The 20,980-nt window shown below is 40.5% G+C and overlaps 1 protein-coding gene across 1 annotated transcript; it reads left to right on the forward strand.

Moving 5' to 3' along the window:
* The first annotated feature begins 2,709 nt into the window (after positions 1-2,709).
* MGP (matrix Gla protein) lies at positions 2,710-6,251 on the forward strand. Its single transcript, XM_052640351.1, has 4 exons — positions 2,710-2,836; positions 4,307-4,339; positions 5,189-5,264; positions 5,870-6,251. Exons 1-4 carry the CDS (start codon positions 2,776-2,778, stop codon positions 6,009-6,011), a joined length of 312 nt encoding a protein of 103 aa, XP_052496311.1. The 5' UTR covers positions 2,710-2,775; the 3' UTR covers positions 6,012-6,251.
* Positions 6,252-20,980: the final 14,729 nt, after the last annotated feature.

The raw sequence follows: 20,980 nt of genomic DNA on the forward strand, positions 1-20,980 counted from the left end.
AACAAACCAAGCCTACAAAGCTCTTCCTCTTTTTTTCTACCTCCATTTTTTTCTGTCTCTCATAAGTCAATCTTGGCCTTTTCCAATACAAAAGCTCCATCGAGTTAGTCCAAATCCTCCTTATAAGGATACATGACTGGAGTTGACATATACAGAATTGTCTTTGGGACAATTTAGATAGCCAGTTGGCACTAGAGAAGACCAAGAGATACAGGAGGAAAGAAATAGAAGGGCTCTGAATTTTCACACATGCATGAATGCTAATCATTTACGAATCCTACATAAATGGAATTGAGCATAGGAGAACTCAGGCATAGATGGAAACAGTGAAAGGAAAGATGAGAGACTTGTGAGAGACAGTTTCCAAAAGGAAGTGTTAGCCTTACAAAAACCAAAACAAGTCTGATGCTACTCTCAGAGGAAAATCTGCAGTCTTTCAGCGTCATCTGTGTACGTTCTATTGAGAATGAACACCTTGGTTCTGGTTAAAACAGCTAATGCTATTGACAATTGTGCCAGGAAGAGTTAGGATCAACTGCAAGGTAATATGTGCTGTAAAATGTAATGTGTTTCCCTAACTTCCTGTTTTTCTGAGAAGAAAATAATAAATCTTTTATTTTTTTAAAAAAAAAGGACAATAAAGAGAAATGCGTAAATGTTTAGGAAACCCAGTGGAGGCTGTGTTTAAAATGACTTGTGAAAAAAGGTAAAGCTTAAATTGGGCTTCCCTGGTGGCTCAGAGGTTAAAGCGTCTGCCTCCAATGCGGGAGACCTGGGTTCAGTCTCTGGGTGAGGAAGATCCCCTTGGAGAAGGAAATAACAAAAGCGTCTGCCTGCAATGCGGGAGACCTGGGTTCGATCCCTGGGTGAGGAAGATCCCCTTGGAAAAGGAAATAACAACCCATTCCAGTATTCTTGCCTGGAGAATCCCATGGATGGAGGAGCCTGGTGGGCTATAGCCCACAGGGTTGCAAAGAGTCAGACACGACTGAGCGACTTCACTTCACTTTAAATTGGAAAGAGAAATGTAAGATTTCTGGATTTAGAGATTGGAAAAATAAATAATTATGAGGTCAGAAAACTGATAGAGTATGGCTGCCTTCTGCATTTGGGAGTAGAGGGGATTGCTAGAATAGACCAGAAAAAGATGGAGCTAGTGTACATCACAAAGCACATGTTTGTAGCTGGAGAAGAGAGAATCTGTAAGTGAAAGTGAAAGTGTTTGGTCTCAGTCATGTCTGACTTTTTGTGACCCCATGAACAGTAGCCCACCAGGCTCCTCTTTCCTTGGGATTCTCCAGGCACTGGAGTAGGTAGCCATTCCTTCTCCAGGGGATCTTCCTGACCCAGGGATCAAACCCAGGATTCCTGCATTGTAGGCAGATTCTTTACCATCTGAGCTACCAGGGAAGTCCATCCCAATAAGACAAAAACAATGAGGCAAGAGGCTCTGTCTAGCTGTTCATCATTGCTCCTAGAAATTAATCTTCATCGAAAAGTATACCCATCCACCCCATTGCAGCCCCTTTTTCTCTTCCAGCCCAAGTTAGAGGTTCTGCAACTTGCTCTTCCACAATCTGCTGTTCTGTGACACAAGTCTATTTTTCTGTTGAAAAGACTCTTGGGTACCCAGGCAACAGGGACACATCTGACAGAAAACGTTTTCTGATTGTCCAAGAGGATAAAAAAATAAAAGGGCTTTGTCTACAAGACAACCAGAGACACCAAATTGCAATCGAAGGATTGCAATAAGAAATAAAGAAATAGAGCTTCTGATTCTGATGGAGGTGTGTGTTTGTGAAAGTGTGTGTTTGTGAAAATCTGTCTTGGAGGACACAGGACAGCTCAAGAGCAAAGTGAATAATAAGGAGGTTCTTACCTCCTTAGGTACTGTCTTGTTTGTCTCTAGGTCCCCACATCACCTAGCAGGGTACCTTGCATCTCATCTGCCACTCACTAAAAGTGTATTGAATTAGTTCATTATCAAGACAATGCCTTCAGACAATGCGAGGTGAATATCCTTGCTGCACTTTAGATGAGTGATAGCCAGCCTAAGAGGGCATCAGTGTGCAGGTCTGGACTCAAGTCACAAAACTGGATGGGCAAGTTGCTGCTGAGCCAATGGAGGAAACAGAAGCCAGGGGGTCCTTGGCCATCCCCATCCTGTTGAGCACTTGGAAAAACTGCAAAAGCGATATATCACCAGGCGAACACCCAAGTGGTTAGGATTAACAGTTCAGCCCTACTAGGAAAATAATTCTAAATTAGAACCAGCACAGAAAGTGAAGTCCTTTCTCCCCCAGAACCTCTCATCTATCCATCAGGGGAGTGAAGAGAACACTATGGCTCTGTGTATGGACCAAACCTGAAAGACCCAAAGTCAAGGCCAGAGAGGGCAGACCGGAGAAGGAATTAGAAAGGCAAACACGTGTTTGTGGCGACTCCCTTCTCTGTGGACCTGTGCCCAGGTCTGACCCAAACATAGGGCAGCCACAACTTGTGTACCAGGGCAGTATCCTGCCATACAAGTCAGGTCCAGGAGTGAGGGAAAACTGCCCACCCAGAGTAGATAATATCTGGAAGGAATGAGTATTTGCGAAAAGTCCCAGTGCTCATTCAATGCCAACCAGTCTCCACCTTCTCCGGCCCCCTCCTTCCCACTGGTTCCACCCCTTTCAGCTGCTCTGATTCTTATAAAAACCCTTTCACCAACAGCCTGTAGTTGTCTCTCCCCACTGCTGCTCCAGGAGACGGTGCAAGTGACCCGGAGACACCATGAAGAGCCTGCTCCTCCTCTCCGTCCTGGCTGCCTTGGCCGTGGCAGCTCTGTGTTATGGTGAGAACTTTCTCCAGCTCTCTCTCTGTTTTTGTTTTTTTCTTTTCTGCCTCTGACTTCAGTTTTCATGAATTTTTTCCTCTCCCTCCTTCTCTTCTTTCCCTTTTGCTCTTATAATCTTAGAGGACCATGAATTTGACATTTCCCAAGACCTTTGAGCACTGATCTGCTCCATCAAGTCTTTTTTTTTTTTAAGCTTATTTTTTATCTCTTCAATATCCAGACTCTTGTATGTAACCCAACAAACAAGTTTTTTCTATGGTAAGTTGCTCTATACTTGGAAACTTAGCTATTTCGGGGGAGGAGGGGGGCGGGGAAATATCAACTCTCCAGCCCCTAAGCCCTCATTTAAATGAATAAGGATGTTTATTTTGACTTTGGTTACAATTGGTGAAAGGTATTGGTTGAATCACTCACCTTTAAGAAAACCAGTTTTCACTCCAAGTGATATGTATGGCTTTCTCTAGGAGCAGGACAATCTCATGAAGTTTTTTTAGTGAATGAATTTAAAAATAAAGTTTTACATTTAAAGAATCTCAGAGAAAATTCGCTTTCTTAGTTTCTATTGTTAAAAGATCGATTTTTCCTAGTTCTCTTTGTTGTTAAATATATGTGTGTCTGTTCGAAACTAATGAAAAGAAATCTCAGGCACGTGATTTAGGTCATTCAGTCTTACGGTTCAATTATGTGGATATTCTAGGTTTCCTTGAGCCTCAATTATATTAACAGCTATCTGTAGTTTGCTCCTTAGTTTTGAAATTATTCGCCAGTTTTCTGTATCAGAGTATTTGGTTTTTCACCTTCTTTTTAACTTTTTAAGCACACTCATATGCTTACAACTATGAGTTTCTTATTGCCAAATTTACCTGCTTTGCCTAGGAGAATGGGAGAAAGAAGAAATCTTTTCCTTCGGCATCGTCTCAGTTCTTTCTCTGACCTGGCATCATGCCCAGTGTGAGATGTCAGCTGAAGCCAGTGGTTTCTGTGGCTGTCAGTTTAACACAGGTTCTTAAGAGGCTTTCAGAACCTCTTAGGAACCTGTTGTGGAGAAGCCCGGCCAAGCCATCTGCCCAGCCTGCCTGGAAAGTCTTGTCTGTTTCCTCAATGCTATGTCCCTTCCTTGATTTCAGGTCCCAAATTAAATCAATGAAGGCTCCCTGGAGACTTACATGCAGCACTTAAATTGTCTTATTTTACTAGCCTAAAGACTTCATAGCTCTTAGAAAATTTTAGCTTAAACCAGGGCCACTGGCTCCTTTAACACCAGAAAACTAAAGGGTAGATATATCCCAGCAAGAACAGAGCTAGAGAAACAGCTCATAAATTCTAAATGCCTGAAATTTGTAATAACCACACTGACAAATATACTCCTCCCATCTTTTTGACTCTTCCCTTCCCTTCCTTCCCTATATTTAAACTCCTGTGGTCTGTGAAAAGGAACAATAAAATGAATCTTTTTTTTAATTCCAGAATCTCATGAAAGCCTGGAATCCTATGAAATCAGTAAGTAAATATTTGAATTCCCTATTGGAATCTCAGGTATTGAAGAATCTCCTAATTCTTAAGTAGACAAAATGATAATACCTATAACAGAGAGGAAAAGAGGGTATCTTTTGGAAAAGGAAAGTAAAATTTTAAAGTCAATGACTATAAAAAAATCACCAGATGAGCAATTTTGAAATTTGTAAGATGGCAAGTATGCTTTCGACATACTTAGGAACCATAAAATCTTATTTGGAAATCTTAAGTTGGCACCACAACAACCACACAGATGGAAAATGAGGAGTAGTGACAAATGAGAAAGTACAGGCTTGGAGGCCAAGTCAGCTGGGAGACCACAGACACCAGCATTCTGTTGGACACTATTAAATATCAACTTATAAAGACTGGGTAGAGAAATAAATATCATGCTCATCTTTAATTTGTTTATTATTTTATGATGTTTAAACTGTTCATTTACTGAAAATCTAAAATTATGTTTTAAGACCTCAGGACAAAGAGGATTTCTCCTCACAGGAATGAAAAATACACTCGAGCAGAAATACCAAAATCGAGAGAGGCAAAATGATGACCCAAAGCAAAATAAACAAGCAAGGTCTATTGTAGCCTGTGTGCCAAGTCTCTAGTAACCCACATGTAGGTTATTAATTTCTTTGGATCAGGCAGTTTATGAAATTTGCTTTGTCTCCCCCTTTACTCTTCATAGTTATGAAACTATGAAACTAATTTTCATAGTTACATGAAATGCATAAATGAATGAGTGAGCTTTCAAATATATTTGTGTCAGAGAATACTCATGGAAATATTATCAATGACCGATTGCCTAAAACTCCACCTATTTTCTGTTTTAAGATCCCTTCATTAACAGGAGAAACGCTAACACCTTTATATCACCACAACAGAGATGGAGAGTGAAAGCCCAAGAGAGGTAGGCGATGACACGTGATGGGGGAGATCATTATTCCCAGATCTGAATGGAGGGAGAAATGGATTTTTTTTTTCAATCATATATGTTATTTCTAAGCATATTCTAAAATCAAAGAATTTTAAAACAATGTACAAAAGCAACTGAATTTCTAGAAGACCATTTTGTGAAAGGCCCAGAAAGGAGAGGGAGGGAGGAAGTAAAGGAGGAAAGACAGAAAATTTCTATTTGTATTGCAAAAGAAAATTCCCCCTCTTTCACCTCTCCTTCTTGTTCTGTAAATATCTCTTCATCTTGGGGGAAATCCGTGGTGGCTCAGATTGTAAAGAATCCACCTGCAGTGACAGAGACCTCAGTTTGATTCCTGAGTCAGGAAGATCCCCTGGAGAAGGGAATGGCTACCCACTCCAGTATTCTTGCTGGGAAATTCCATGGACAGAGGAACCTGGCTGGCTACAGTGCATGGGGTCACAAAGAGGCACACCTGAGCCACTAACACTAACACTATGGGATCTCCCCACGATATTTTCGCATTCCTTTTTTCTTACTTCTCCACTTCCTTTATGCCTCTCAATTTTGGCTTCTTTTTTTTGTTTCTCACTTTCTAGAATCCGAGAACTCAACAAGCCTCAATACGAGCTCAACCGGGAAGCTTGTGATGACTTCAAACTTTGCGAACGCTATGCCATGGTGTACGGATACAATGCTGCCTACGACCGTTATTTCCGGCAGCGCCGAGGGGCCAAATGAGCCTGGACAAAAGTCTCTTTCTTTCCAGAGCCTGGTGCCTGGTTTTGTATTCCCTTGCAGTAGCGTTACTGAACTATATAGAAACATACGAATCGCTTAATTCTTCCTTAAACGTTCTTGTCTGGCTGCATCCTCTTTCCTGCCCACAGGTTGAAAAGTAATGAAAATGAAGCAGAGTGAAGGTCAAGGGGGAGTTAGGATGTGTGATTCTTCCATAATAAACTTCTGATTGGATACTTACATTTTGAGTCTGATTTCTCCTGGGAAAATACTGAGATATTTCAATCAAGGCCCACCTAGCCCAGAACAGGAGATTCTGTTAATCGTGTTCTAATGCTGATTCGGTGCACAGGAAAAACTAACCTTAGAAGACACTTGCCCAGCTGTAGTTTGTCTAGACTCTCTCTACCTCAGGATCAGTGAAAGGCTGCTTCTTAATATGTGTTTTCCTGGATTTTCAAACATCACAGATAATTGGCCATATGATTTTCCTGCTCCCAAAATTTAAATGGCTCCTAAATTCTTTCTGTGTGGATTCTAGATTCTGTACCTTGGCTCATCACCCTCATCTCAATATTATCATATCCTAAGAGGCTATAGTTTTGACTCTTATTGGAACCAAGAAAATATGTGTGCTTCCAAAACCACTCAACATTTTTAGAGGATTTGAACCCGGATTTTGGAGCCATACAAAATACTAGAGCTCCTTTCAATCTGATTTCCCAGTGAGGAGGCTGCAGAGTCTCCTGCTTGGTAATTAGGGACAAAATCCAGGATTTATCAATCCCCAATCAGACCTTGTTCTTCTCTGCCCTGAGAACTGGTTCGTGTCCATCTCTACGTCCATTCCTTCCAATAGGCCCACTGCCTTCATTGCTTTAGTACAGTATCTTTCTAAGCCTTCAAAACCCAGCTTAAGATTCAAGCACTTTATGAAATCTATAATGGTTAAATCCACCCAGCTCCCATCATGCTACTCAAGCCAGCATCCAGCCCCTCAAGATTCATGTAAACTCACTTTGCTGTAGAGCAGTGATTGGCACAACATTGTAAATCAACTATATTTCATGTTGAGAATGCATGTATATAAAGATTCAAGTACAATGATATTGTTCAATTCATGTTTTGATTAAATTTCTTTTTATGTATATTTGCCTAACATTATGGTAAATGCTTGGACGGCAGGCACTGTAACTGCAATTTCTTTTCTCTCTATAACCTTGGTGCTATGTTCTGGCTGTAAAGGGTAATTCAATGAAAGCAGAAAAATACAGACTGACAGTCATGGGGAGTAATCAGCCAATTCTGAAACTGATTCATCACAATAATGTGTTGTATAATTTCAACTATCATCATATTAATATAGTGATGGGTGTTTTACAATTTTCTAACTTCTTTTGCAAGCTCTAATTCATTAGATCTTAGAACAATGCAGAAAATAAGTATTCTTAGATGGTAAAATTGAAACTCAAAGAGGTAACTTTCTGAAGATAGTGTCGTAAATGCATGTTGGTTTGGTCTGGCCTGTTTTTCTTATTCTGGGGTTTATTGAATTTTTGAAATGCATTGGATTTAGAAAATTTTCAGTCATTATTTCTTCAGAAATTTTCACTCCTTCATTCCTCCTTTGGAGATTGCAGTGACACGCACATTAATCACTGGCAGTTTTTCCATAGCTCCATCAAATTATTTTCATTTTTATAAGTTGTTTTTTCTTTATTGTTTCATTTTTATGGTTTCTCTTAATGTATCTCTAAGTTTATCAACTTTATCTTCAGCAATGTATGCTGCTGCTGCTACTGCTAGGTCACTTCAGTCGTGTCCGACTCTGTGCGACCCCATAGACGGCAGCCCACCAGGCTCCGCTGTCCCTGGGATTCTCCAGGCAAGAACACTGGAGTGGGTTGCCATTTCCTTCTCCAGCAACGCATAATTTACTGTTAATCCTATTGAATGTATTTTTCATCTCAGTCATTATAGTTTTCACCTCTAGAAGTTTGGTGTAGGTGTTTTAATATTCTCCATGTCCCAACTTTTTTTAACATATTGGATACAGTTATGGCGACTGTTTGCTTCCATGATGGCTCAGTGGTAAAGAATCCATCGGCCAATGCAGGAGATGAGAGTTCAGTCCCTGGGTTGGGAAGATCTCCTGGAGAAGGAAATGGCAGCCCACTCCAGTGTTCTTGCCTGGAGAATCCCATGGACAGAGGAGCCTGGTGGGTTACAGTCCATCGGGTCACAAAGAGTCAGACACAACTGAAGCAACTTAGCATGCACACTCTAACTTACAAGTCTTAAAGTTCCAGGAACCAGATCTATGACCATCATTTAGATAATAAAGTGGTGGCCTTAAGAGCCAGACCTCTTAATATATTATACAACACTAAATTCATAGTTTTTGAGCTGGCAAGGAGCTCAGCAATAACCTAATTCAACTCCTTCCTTTTAACTGAGTAATTTGAGAGCTAAGAGACTAAACGACTTTTCCAAGGACGGGTAATTCTATCCTCTCAAGACATTCACTTGTATTGACCTCATAAAAATATAAGCCCTTAAGTCAATTTTTAAAGGGTTATAAACAAATGGTCCATATATTTGTATCAATCTCAGTTGGGTATAGTCACACTTCCCCATCTGATAAAGCTATTTTTTATGTAATTTCCACCTCAGTCAGAATTCCATCTATCTACTTTCTCAGTTCCATTTCTTTTTTGGTATATTCTGGTTTTTCCAGAGCTAAGACAGATAAAGTAATAGCTCACAGGTCTTACTATTTCCCTTTCATGATCTTGGTAAGTCCTTTCATGGGAGTAGTAAATCCTGGGAACCAAAGAGTGTTTAAACACAGACAAGATATTCTGCTCCCATCCCATAAAAGCAACTTAGCATTTTAGCACAGCATTTGAGAATTACAAAAAACTACAGAATTGGGTCTCCCAGTTCCACCACTTGGAACTGTGAAATTCTGCGTTAATTCATCTTGCTGTACCTCAGTTTCCTTATGTCAAATAAGATTATTTTAGTTCCCACCTTACAGTTGTAAATATTAAATAAATGAATATATGTAAAATGCCTGAAATACTGCCTTATAGAGTAAGTGCTAATAAGTGTGAAGTATTTCTTCTGTTATTTTTTATTGTACTATTACTATTACTATAAAGCACCATACTCAGGATCTTAAGAAATGACAAGACAATTCCTCTTTGGAGAGTCTCATTTATATCTTGAAGGCAGTCTTATAACAAAAGACTATTGGTAGCACTGGCCAGCTTGTACCCACGCCATTCTTCCTCTCTTCTACCTATGCTGACAAAATATACAGTTTCAGAAGATCAAGACAGGATTTTAGGAAAACGTATGATCTTAGCTTTCATGCTCAACTAGGCTTGGGATTCTTATAGCCACACTTTTGTATCATAATAAAAGATCCATAATAGAATGGAATAAAAACATAAATACTTACATAGTAGTAGTATGTTCAAGCACTATTTTCATTCATCAGTTCAGTTCAGTTCAGTCACTCAGCTGTGTCCAACTCTTTGTGACCCCACAGACTGCAGCACACCAGGCCTCCCTGTCCATCACCAACTCCCAAAGTTTACTTAAACTCATGTCCATTGAGTCGGTGATGCCTCTGTAGTCCCCTTCTCCTCCCGCCTTCAATCTTTCCCAGCATCAAATGAGTCAGCTCTTCGCATCAGGTGGCCAAAGTGTTGGAGTTTCAGCTTCAACATCAGTCCTTCCAATGAATATTCAGGACTGATTTCCTTTAGGATGGACTGGTTGGATCTCTTTGCAGTCCAAGGGACTCTCAAGAGTCTTCTCCAACACCACAGTTCAAAAGCATCAATTCTTCGGCACCCAGCTTTCTTTAGAGTCCAACTCCCACATCCATACATGACCACTGGAAAAACCATAGCCTTGAATAGACAGAACTTTGTTGGCAAAGTAATGTCTCTGCTTTTTAATATGCTGTCTAGGTTGGTCATAACTTTCCTTCCAAGGAGTAAGTGTCTTTTAATTTTCATTCATACATCTACCTTTTCAATAACAGAAATCTGCAAGTAATACTGTTGTTCTACTCTGAATTTTTAAGCACCATGATTATCCATCATTAGTAGACTTTCCTTCAACTTCTCCATCTTACTACTTCTGGCTTAGTTCTTTGTCACATTGTAACAGATCAGGATAAGCTCAGCCCTTAGGAGGTAGCCATTGCTGTGTCTCATTACTCTGCTCCCTGTCACTAGGCAACAGGTCTTGCTCAGCCATTGTTCAGGTGCCTCAGTGGGACCCTCCCACAGGCAATCAACTGTCAGTGAGTGGCCATTAGCTGTCGTGCTCAGCTTTTGGTCAGTATTGCAGTGGGGCCTGCCCACTGGTAATGGTCAATGAGGAACAACTGGGGACATGACTCAGTCAAGGGTCAGTGGTGTGGTGGTCATCAGGTGGAAAGTAAGTTAAGAGGCAGATTCGGGTCTTCTCCTGGAGGCCCTCCAGCTCACCCAGCCTTGGGCCAGTGGGTGAGCCAGTGGGGTCGGGGATCAGACTGGGGATGACATCCTGGGGGCTCCAGAGCCCTGACTGAGGCCCTCCACTAGCCTTGAGGAGTGGTGAACCTCTCCCCCATCCCTGTCTCTGTGACCTTCTAGCAGTGGCTGTCTTTCTGGGTCGCAGTTTGTAAGACCTGGTCTCCCCATTTGGGCAGATTGATGAGACTGAGGGACAGTTGGGTTGGATGCCTGGCTCCCTCAGAGATGACAGCTGGGCAGGATGTGGGAACCTGGCCCTGAAGGAGCTGCCAACTAAGATCTGCCTCCTCTTAACCAGGACTGGGACCTCAGAGTATGAGAGTTGTGCCTTGGGGCTTTGCCCTTTCTGGTCAGGACAGAGAATAATATTCCTCTGGTAGAGATTTACAGGAACATCATCTTTTGACCGTGACCAGACCTCAAGAAAAAAGGGCCTGACACCGAGAAGTCTGCAGCAACTAACCACGCCCCTCCCTCACCTTTGCCTTTAAAGGGACTTGCTGAAAGCTTTCAGTAACTTTGGGGTTCTTAGGGCATGAGCCACCCATCTCCTTGTATAAATCTGAAATAAACATCTCTGTTCCAGACTCTAATGTTTAGTATTGGTGGGCCTCACTGTGCGTCTGACACACGGGCTTGTGATTTCGGTAACAATATTACACATTCTTTACTGTCTGAGCCACCAGGGAAGCCCTTATAGAACTCTAACGAGAGTAAATGCTTTTTTGTTTGTTTGTTTTTAATTTATTTATTACTTATTTTTGGCAGTGCTGGGTTGTCATTGGATTGCACCACACAGTCTTTCTCTGCTTGTGGAGAGTGGGGGCTAATCTTTGCTGTGGTTCACAGGCTTGCTCAGGCTCAGTAGTTGCGGCCCACAGATTTAGTTACTCTGTAGCATGTGGGATCTCCCTAGACCAGGGGTGAAATCATGTCCCTGCATTGGCAGGTGGATTCTTTATCGAATGAGAGTAGATTCTACCTCAAGCTCATTTTGATTTGAAATTCTAAAACATTGCCTAGATTTTCTCTGAGTTTTCACTTGTGAATTAGGGTCCAATTTCATCCCATATGGCCCTTCTCTGGGACCCAGACATTGTTATCTCTCTATCACCAGATATACCTCCTTCCATGCCTCTTCTCCCCCAGTAAAAAAACCTTGGCAATTGAAGCTAATTCAGAATGAATATATTAATCTACTCTGCTTTTCCTAAAAGAATGGGGCACTTGTATCTGGAATATGTTATACACCCTAAGTTCAGTTCAGTTCAGTTCATTCACTCAGTCATGTACGACTCTGTGACACCATGAACTGCAGCACGCCAGGCCTCCCTGTCCATCACCAATTCCCGGAGTCCACCCAAACCCATGTCCATCGAGTCAATGATGTCATCCAACCAGCTCATCCTCTGTCATCCTCTTCTCCTCCTGCCCTCAATCTTTCCCAGCATCAGGGTCTTTTCCAATGAGTCAGCTCTTCCCATCAGGTGGCCAAAGTACTGGAGTTTCAGTTTCAACATCAGTCCTTCCAATGAACACCCAGGACTGATCTCCTTTAGGATAGACTGGTTGGATCTCCTTGCAGTCCAAGGAATTCTCAAGAGTCTTCCCCAACACCACAGTTCAAAAGCATCAATTCTTCAGTGCTCAGCTTTCTTTATAGTCCTAATCTGACATCCATACATGACCATTGGAAAAACCACAGCATTGATGAGGCGGGCCTTTGTAGGCAAAGTAATGTCTCTGCTTTTTAATATGCTGTCTAGGTTGGTCATAACTTTCCTTCCAAGGAGTACAGCTCAATTTAGTTCAATTCAGTAGCTCAGTTGTGTCCAACTCTTTGCGACCCCATGAATCACAGCACGCCAGGCCTCCCTGTCAATCATCCACTCCCAGAGTTTATCCAAACTCATGTCCATCGAGTCAGTGATGCCATCCAGCCATCTCATCCTCTGTCATCCCCTTCTCCTCCTGCCCCCAATCCCTTCCAGCATCAGAGTCTTTTCCAATGAGTCAACTCTTTGCTTCAGGTGGCCAAAGTATTGGAGTTTCAGCTTCAGCATCAGTCCTTCCAATGAACACCCAGGACTGATCTCCTTTAAGATGGACTTGTTGGATCTTCTTGCAGTCCAAGGGACTCTCAAGAGTCTTCTCCAACACCACAGTTCAAAAGCATCAATTCTTCGGTGCTTAGCTTTCTTCACAGTCCAACTCTCACATCCATACATGATCACTGGGAAAACCATAGCCTTGACTAGATGGACCTTTGTTGGCAAAGTAATGTCTCTGCTTTTTAATATGCTGTCTAGATTGGTCATAGCTTTTTTTTCCAAGGAGCAAGCATCTTTTAATTTCATGGCTGCAGTCACCATCTGCAGTGATTTTGGAACCCAAAAAATAAAGTCAGCCACTGTTTCTACTGTTTCCCCATCTATTTGCCATGAAGTGATGGGACTGGATGCCATGATCTTTGTTTTCTGAATGCTGAGCTTTAAGCAAACTTTTACACTCTCCTCTTTCACTTACGTCAAGAGGCTCTTTAGTTCTTCTTCACTTTCTGCCATAAGGGTGGTGTCATCTGCATATCTGAGGTTATTGATATTTCTCCCGGCAGTCTTAATTCCAGCTTGTGCTTCATGCAACCTAGCATTTCTCATGATGTACTCTGCATAGAAGTTAAATAAGCAGGGTGACAATATACAGCTTTGATGTACTCCTTTTCCTATTTGGAGCCACTCTGTTGTTCCATGTCCAGTTCTAACTCTTGCTTCCTGACCTGCATACACGTTTATCGAGAGGCAGGTCAGGTGGTCTGGTATTCCCATCTCTTGAAGAACTTTCAACAGTTTGTTGTGATCCACACAAAGACTTTGGCATAGTCAATAAAGCAGAAATAGATGTTTTTCTGGAACTCTCTGGCTTTTTCCATGATCCAGTGGATGTTGCCAATTTGACCTCTAGTTCCTCTGCCTTTTCTAAAACCAGCTTGCACATCTGGAAGTTCATGGTTCACGTATTGCTGAAGCCTGGCTTGCAGAATTTTGAGCATTACTTTACTAGCGTGTGAGATGAGTGCAATTGTGCAGTAGTTTGAGCATTCTTTGGCATTGCCTTTCTTTGGGATTGGAATGAAAATTGACCTTTTCCAGTGCTGTGGCCACTGCTGAGTTTTCCAAATTTGCTGGCATATTGAGTGCAGCACTTTCACAGCATCATCTTTTAGGATTTGAAATAGCTCAACTGGAATTCCATCACCTCCACTAGCTTTGTTTGTAGTGATGCTTCCTAAAGCCTACTTGACTTCACATTCCAGGATGTCTGGCTCTAGGTGAGTGATCACACCATGGTGATTATCTGGGTCATGAAGATCTTTTTTGTACAGTTCTTCTGTGTATTCTTGCCACGTCTTCTTAATACCTTCTGCTTCTGTTAAGTCCACACAATTTCTGTCCTTTATCGAGCCCATCTTTGCATGAAATGTTCCCTTGGTGTCTCTAATTTTCTTGGAGAGATCTCTAGTCTTTCTCATTCTGTTGTTTTCTTCTATTTCTTTGCATTGATCACTGAGGAAGGCTTTCTTATCTCTCCTTGCTATTCTTTGGAACTCTGCATTCAGATGCTTATATCTTTCCTTTTCTCCTTTGCTTTTCACACCCCTTCTTTTCACAGATATTTGTAAGGCCTCCCCAGGCAGCCATTTTGCTTTTTTGCATTTCTTTTTCTTGAAGATGGTCTTGATTCCTGTCTCCTGTACAGTGTCATGAACCTCCATCCATAGTTCAACAGGCACTCTATCAAATCTAGTCCCTTAAATCTATTTCTCACTTCCACTATACAGTCATAAGGGATTTGATTTAGGTCATACCTGAATGGTCTAGTGGTTTCCCCCACTTTCTTCAGTTTCAGTCTAAATTTGGCAATAAGGAGTTCATGATCCAAGCCACAGTCTGCTCCCAGTCTTGTTTTTGCTGACTGTATTGAGCTTCTCCATCTTTGGCTGCAAAGAATATAATCAGTCTGATTTTGGTGTTGACTATCTGGTGATGTCCATGTGTAGAGTCTTCTCTTAAACCATCATGCATTTTATACTGGTGGGTCTCCAAAAGGAAGAATACATGATCTGAGAACTAAGGTATAAAAGCAAAAGTGGCTCCATTATATTTTTTAGCCCACATGAGGAATTTGTTTTCTATCCTTGAAATTCTAATATCTGTGAGCCTGGAAATCCTGGTTCATAGAGAGAGAACAATTTCACCACTGACGTTGAAAGAGTCCTACTTAAGCTCTAGCTGCTCCTAGAGCAGGCCTTACAGTGGGCGAGCTTCAGTAGCTGCAGCCTGTGGGCTCAGTAGTTGTGGCGCACTGGCTTAGTTGCTTCGTAGCATGTGGAATCTTCCCGGAGCAGGGATCAAACTTGTGTCCCTGGGGTTTCCCTGGTGGCTCAGTGGCAAAGAATCCACCTGCCAATGCAGGAGACATGGGTCCCATCCATGATTCAGGAAGAGCCTCTAGGCCATGGAGCAATTAAGCACCTGCGCCACAGCCTGTGCTCTAGAGCCGGGAGTCACAACTACGAGAGCCCCTGCTCCACAGCAAGAGGAGCCACCGCGATGAGAAGCCTGAGCATCACAACCTGATAGTAGCCCCCACTGTCTGCAACTAGAGAAAAGCCTGTGCAGCAAAAAGGCCCAGCACAGCCAAAAATAAAAAATACATAAAGTCAGGAAAATCCCTTGGAGAAGGAAATGGCAACCCACTTCAGTATTCTTGCCTGGGAAATCCAATGGACAGAGGATCCTGGTAGGCTACAGTCCAGGGGGGTCTCAAAGAGTCAGACATGACTTAGCAACTAAATAACCATCACCATAAAAAAGAAAAAAGAATCTGTGTGTCCTGCAATGGCAGGTGGATTCTTATCCATTGCACCACCAGGGTAGTCCCACTTCTTTCTTATCTTCCCTTCTCCTGATGCTTCAGTGTTAAAGAGTCAGAATGTGTCATGGCTCAGTTGATCAGTTTATGAATATATGTACACACACACCCATATATATAAAGCAGAGGTAAGATATGGAAAGCTTTTGGTGGGATCTAAATTCATCCTAGGATTGAAATTGACCCCAATTTTTCTGAATTTAAAATGTAGCTCCCTACCACCCATCAGACTACATTGTGAGACTACATTGAGATTCATCTGTTAATTTCTTTAGAGAAATAAACTGGGTGACCTGTTGGGGTTTTTTCCATCTCTCATTTCTGTGAATTCAGGCATTGAAAGCTAACCAGCAAACATGAAAGCCAGAAACATAAGTCATCTGGGGTTGTTAAAACATGAGGTTAAGCTTTGAAAATACTGTTCAAGAAATGTGCCCTTTTCTCTGTTTAACACAGGAGATTTTTATGGTGTTTGCCTAGAAACACTCTGATTCCTTTCCTTTGGATAAAGCAATATACAAAATTTGTCCCTACCCATTTCGTCTAAGGATAATGACCACTCCTTTTGACAACAAACTTGTAATAAAGTAGGAAAATTAACTGTATACATTTGGATGCATGTGTTTAAACATCCTGAGAGAACTTTCCTTCTTACAAAGAGTCTTGAAAATGTTTCTAAAGGATAATAATTCTGTATTATAAAAGTACTCAAAGAAAATCAAAAGTGCTCAATCATATCAGTGAGTTAGTCCTCAAAGTTGAGAATACACCAAAGAAGATATTTAGAACTGAGAAAGGGGACATAAATTTTTCAGTAAACTGACAAGCACAATTCTATAAAATAGCCACAGTATTTTATAGCAACAGGAAAAGGTGGCTAAAACTAGAAGTTTAGTTGAAGCATATTAACAAATAGCACCCATCTCTTTGAAAACAAAAATAGAATTGGGAATTCAAATTAAAAACAGAGCAAATTTAGACCAGTTTCCCAAGCATCTGTTCTAAGGAACAATATTGCCATCAAAGTCCTGCCAAAAGTTGTTTTATGTTCAAATAAGTTCTACTGTTTTTATATATCCCATTTCTGAAACATATGTGTACATACATGGAGACAGAGAGCATTTAATGTATGAAGCCTTCTCTGTGGTCCATCAGTAAAGGAACCTGAGTCCATTTAATACAGGGGTTCACAAGATAATTTGACAATAGACCAATGCTTTTCAAAGGGCATTGATCAACATCCTGCACAACCTATTTTAGAATTAGTTCGGCCCAACCTCTCACTCTTTCCTTCAATAGTGTGGCTAGTATGAATTTAACATTTAAATAGTTACTGTGTACCTGCTCTATGCCATTCAATATGCCATACATTAACAGTAAGTACAGTTTGCACTTGAAACTCTAGTGTTATGAAATTCTCTGGGTCATGTGATGCATTAGCTCACTTTTGGATAGAAATTTATCTGAATCACTTTAAACATCTTGGCATTAATGCTTCTCTCTAGAATAAAACAGAAGGAATATAGTCCACTGCTTCATTTCTCTCTTTTTTTGAAACTTCTACATTTGATACCTTGCTCAGACACCTTCACTCCCCTGAATCTTTTTTTTTTTTCCTTTCTTCTTTTTAAAAACTTTTTAGCAAACAGAAACAATGCTTCACTTATGGGTAAAACAAATGCATTTTTTTCATAAGCATGCTAACCTTGTATGTCAGCCATGGCCTGAGAAGGACATCGCAACCAGGAGCTTAGGAATAGGGGTTTATTTCATTTACCAAGCAAAGTTTTCTTTTCACTTCAATGCAAAAAATGACCCAATATTACATGTTCCATTTGCCATGATTCTAAGACAGCAAAGCTATATCATTTCTTCTATATTAAGTTATTTTCTCATGGGAAGCAATTTAATACTGTATCTACCATCTTAACTGTTTTAAGTGTTCAGTACAATAGCATTGTTGACTATATGTACAGTGTTGTACAGCAGACCTCTAGAGCTTGTTTATCTTGTATAACTGCAACTTTATGCCCCTTGATTGTAACTCTTCATCTCACCACCAGACCTCTGACAATCACAACAGCTCTTCAACTCTACAAATTTTATTATCTCAGATACCACATATAAGGAGAATAATGCAGTATTTTTCTTTCTGGGACTGGCTTATTTCACTAAGCATAATGTTGAAAGATTCATCCCTGCTGCTGAGCACTGTAGAATTTCCTTTTTTTTAAGGTTAAATAATATTCCATTGTGTACATTTTCTTTACCCATTCACCTGTCAGTGGACATCTTGCTTATTTCTTCATCTTGGCTATTGCGAATAGCACCTCGATGAACATGGGAATGCAGTTATCTCTTCAACATTCTGATTTCATTCTTTTGGATCTAGAGGTGGGATTGCTAGAGCCTATGATAGTTCTATACTTAATTTTTTAAGGAGCTGGCATGCTGTTTTTTTATAATGGCTGCATTATTTTGCATTCTACCAACAGTGTGCAAGAATTTCAGTTTCTCCTCAACCTCACCAATGCTTATCTCTTATCTTTCTGATCATTACCATCCTGGCAGATGTGAGGTGATAGTTCTGTGTGCTTTTAATTTGCATTTCCTGGATGATTAGTGTCAGTATCTTTTCATTTATCTGTTGGTCATATGTATGTCTTCTTTGGAGAAATACCTATTTAAGACCTTTGCCCATTTTTTTAGATATCAGGTTATTTATTTTTTTGCTACTGAGTTCTACATATTCCTTGTATATTGTGAAAACTGATCTCTTATCAGACACATGATTTATGAATATTTTCTCCCATTTGCTGGGTAACCTTTCACTCTGTTGATTTTTCTTTTATTGTACAGAAACTTTTTAGCTTGGTGTGGTCATAATTGTCTATTTTTGTTTCAGATACCTATGTTTCAATGTCTTATCCATGAAATCATTGCCAAGACCAATATCATAAAGAGTTTTCTCCTGAGAGTTTTATGATTTTAAGTCTTTAACCCATTTTGAATTGATTTTTGTGTATAGTATAACATATGGATCCGATTTCATTCTTCTCTATATGGATATCTAGTTCCCCAAACACCATTTGTTGCAGAGACAATTCTTTTTTCCATTGTGCATCTTTGGCACCCTTATTAAATATTGCTTGACCACATATTTACAGATTTATTTCTGGGCTCTCTAGTCTGTTCCACTGATCTACATATCTGTCTTTTTACCATTACCATACTATTTTGTTTTCTATAACTATGCATTATATTTTGAAATCAAGACATGTGATGATTCCAATTTTGTTCTTCTTCATGGGGTTAATTCAGCTATTCATGGTCATTTGTGGTTCCTCATGAATTTTAGAGTAGTTTTTTCTGTTTCTGTACAAAATGCCACTTATAATTTGATAAGGATTGCTTTGAACCTATAAATTGCTTTGGCTAATATGGACTTTTGAATAATACTAATTTTTCACCATGAACATAGGATGACTTTCCATTTGTGTCTTCTCAATTTCTTTCATCAGTATTTTGTAGTTTCCAGTGTACAAGTCTTTTACTTAAAGTTTATTCTTAAATATTTCATTCTTTTTAGTGCTATTACAAGTGGAATTACCTTCTTTTTATTTCTTTGTTCAACCTAATTGCTCTGCTTAGGATGTCCAGTAATATATTGAATAGAAGTGGTGGGAGTGGGCCTTCTTGTCTTGTTTCTGATGTTAGAGGGAAAGATTTCAGCTTTTCACCATTGAACTTAAAATTAGTTTTGGGATTGTCATATATGGCCTTTATTATGTTGAGGTATATTCCTTCTATTCCTTATTTGTTCAAAGTTTTTATCATGGAAAGGTGTTGGACTTTGCAAAATACTTTTCTATATCTATTGAGATGATTATGTGATTTTTGAAGCATAGCTGACTTACAATATTATATTAGTTTCAGGTGTAAAAGGGCTCCCTCATGGCTCAGTGGTAAAAAATCTCCTGCAATGTAGTAGACACTGAAGATGTGGGGTCGATCCCTGGGTCAGAAAGTTCCCCTGGAGGAGGAAATGGCAACCCACTTACAGTATTCTTGCCAGGAAATCTCAAGGACAGAGGAGCCTCATGCACTACAGTAGGGGTTGCAAAGAGTCAGACACAACTGAGTACTAAGTGCTCACTCACCCAGGTATATAACATAGTGATCCAATGGTTTTGCAAAGTGTACTCTATTAAAATGATTACAAAATAATGGCTATATTTCTAGCTGTTATACAATATATCTTTGTTGTCTACCTATTTTATGCATAGTAGTTCAAATCTCTTAATCCCATATCCCTGTCTTGCCCCCCTCTTTCCTCTTCCCATTGGTAACCACCATCTTGTTTTCTATACCTGCGAGTCTGTTTCTGTTTGGCTATATACATTTGTTTTAGACTCCACATGCAAGTGACATCATACACTGTCATTCTCTGTCTGACTTATTTCACTAACCATAGTTTTCTCTACATGCATCCATGTTTTTGCAAATGGCAGAATTTCATTCTTTTTATGGTTGACTAGTATTTCAGCGTGTGTGTGTGTGTGTGTGTGTGTGTGTGTGTGTATCTTCTTTCCATTCATCTGTTGATGGACACTTGGTTTGCTTCAGTGTCTTGGCTATTGTAAATAATGTTGCTATGAGCATTGGGGTGCATGTACCTTTTTGAGTTAATATTTTTGCTTTCTTTGGATATATACCCAGGAGTGGAACTGTTGGATCATATGGCATTTCTATTATTAGTTTTTTAAGGAATCTCCTTACTAGTTTCCATAGTGGCTCCACCAATTTACATTTCCATCAAGGTGGCAATAGTGGTAAAGAAGCAATGGCACCCCACTCTAGTACTCTTGCCTGGAAAATCCCATGGACGGAGGAGCCTGGTGGCCTGCAGTCCATGGGGTCACTAAGAGTCAGACGCAACTGAGCGATTTCACTTTCGTTTTTCACTTTCATGCATTGGAGAAGGAAATGGCAACCCACTCCAGTGTTCTTGCCTGGAGAATCCCAGGGATGGGAGAGCCTGGTGGGCTGTCGTCTATGGGGTTGCACAAAGTCGGACACGACTGAAGAGACTTAGCAGCAGCAGTGGTAAAGAACCTGTCTGTCGAGGACGGGATAAAGATGGCGGAGGAATAGGACGGGAAGACCACTTTCTCCCTCACAAATTCCTCAAAAGAACATTTCAACTCCGAGCAAACTCCACAAAACAACTTCTGTAGGCTGGCAGAGGTTATCAGGCATCCAGAAAAGCAGACCATTGTCTTCAAAAACAGGTAGGAAAAAATATAAAAGACGAAAAAGGAGACAAAGGAGGTGGGGAGGGAGCTCCGTCCCGGGAAGGGAAGCCCGTCCCGGGAAGGGAATTTTAAGAAGAGAGGTTTCCAAACACCAGGAAACACTCTCCCTGCCGAGTCGGTGGCGAATCTTGGAAACACAGAGGGCAACATAACAGGAAGGAAAAATAAAGAAATAATTAAGACCAAG

The sequence above is a fragment of the Budorcas taxicolor genome, chromosome 5 (assembly GCF_023091745.1).
Source record: "Budorcas taxicolor isolate Tak-1 chromosome 5, Takin1.1, whole genome shotgun sequence".
NCBI lineage: Eukaryota > Metazoa > Chordata > Mammalia > Artiodactyla > Bovidae > Budorcas > Budorcas taxicolor.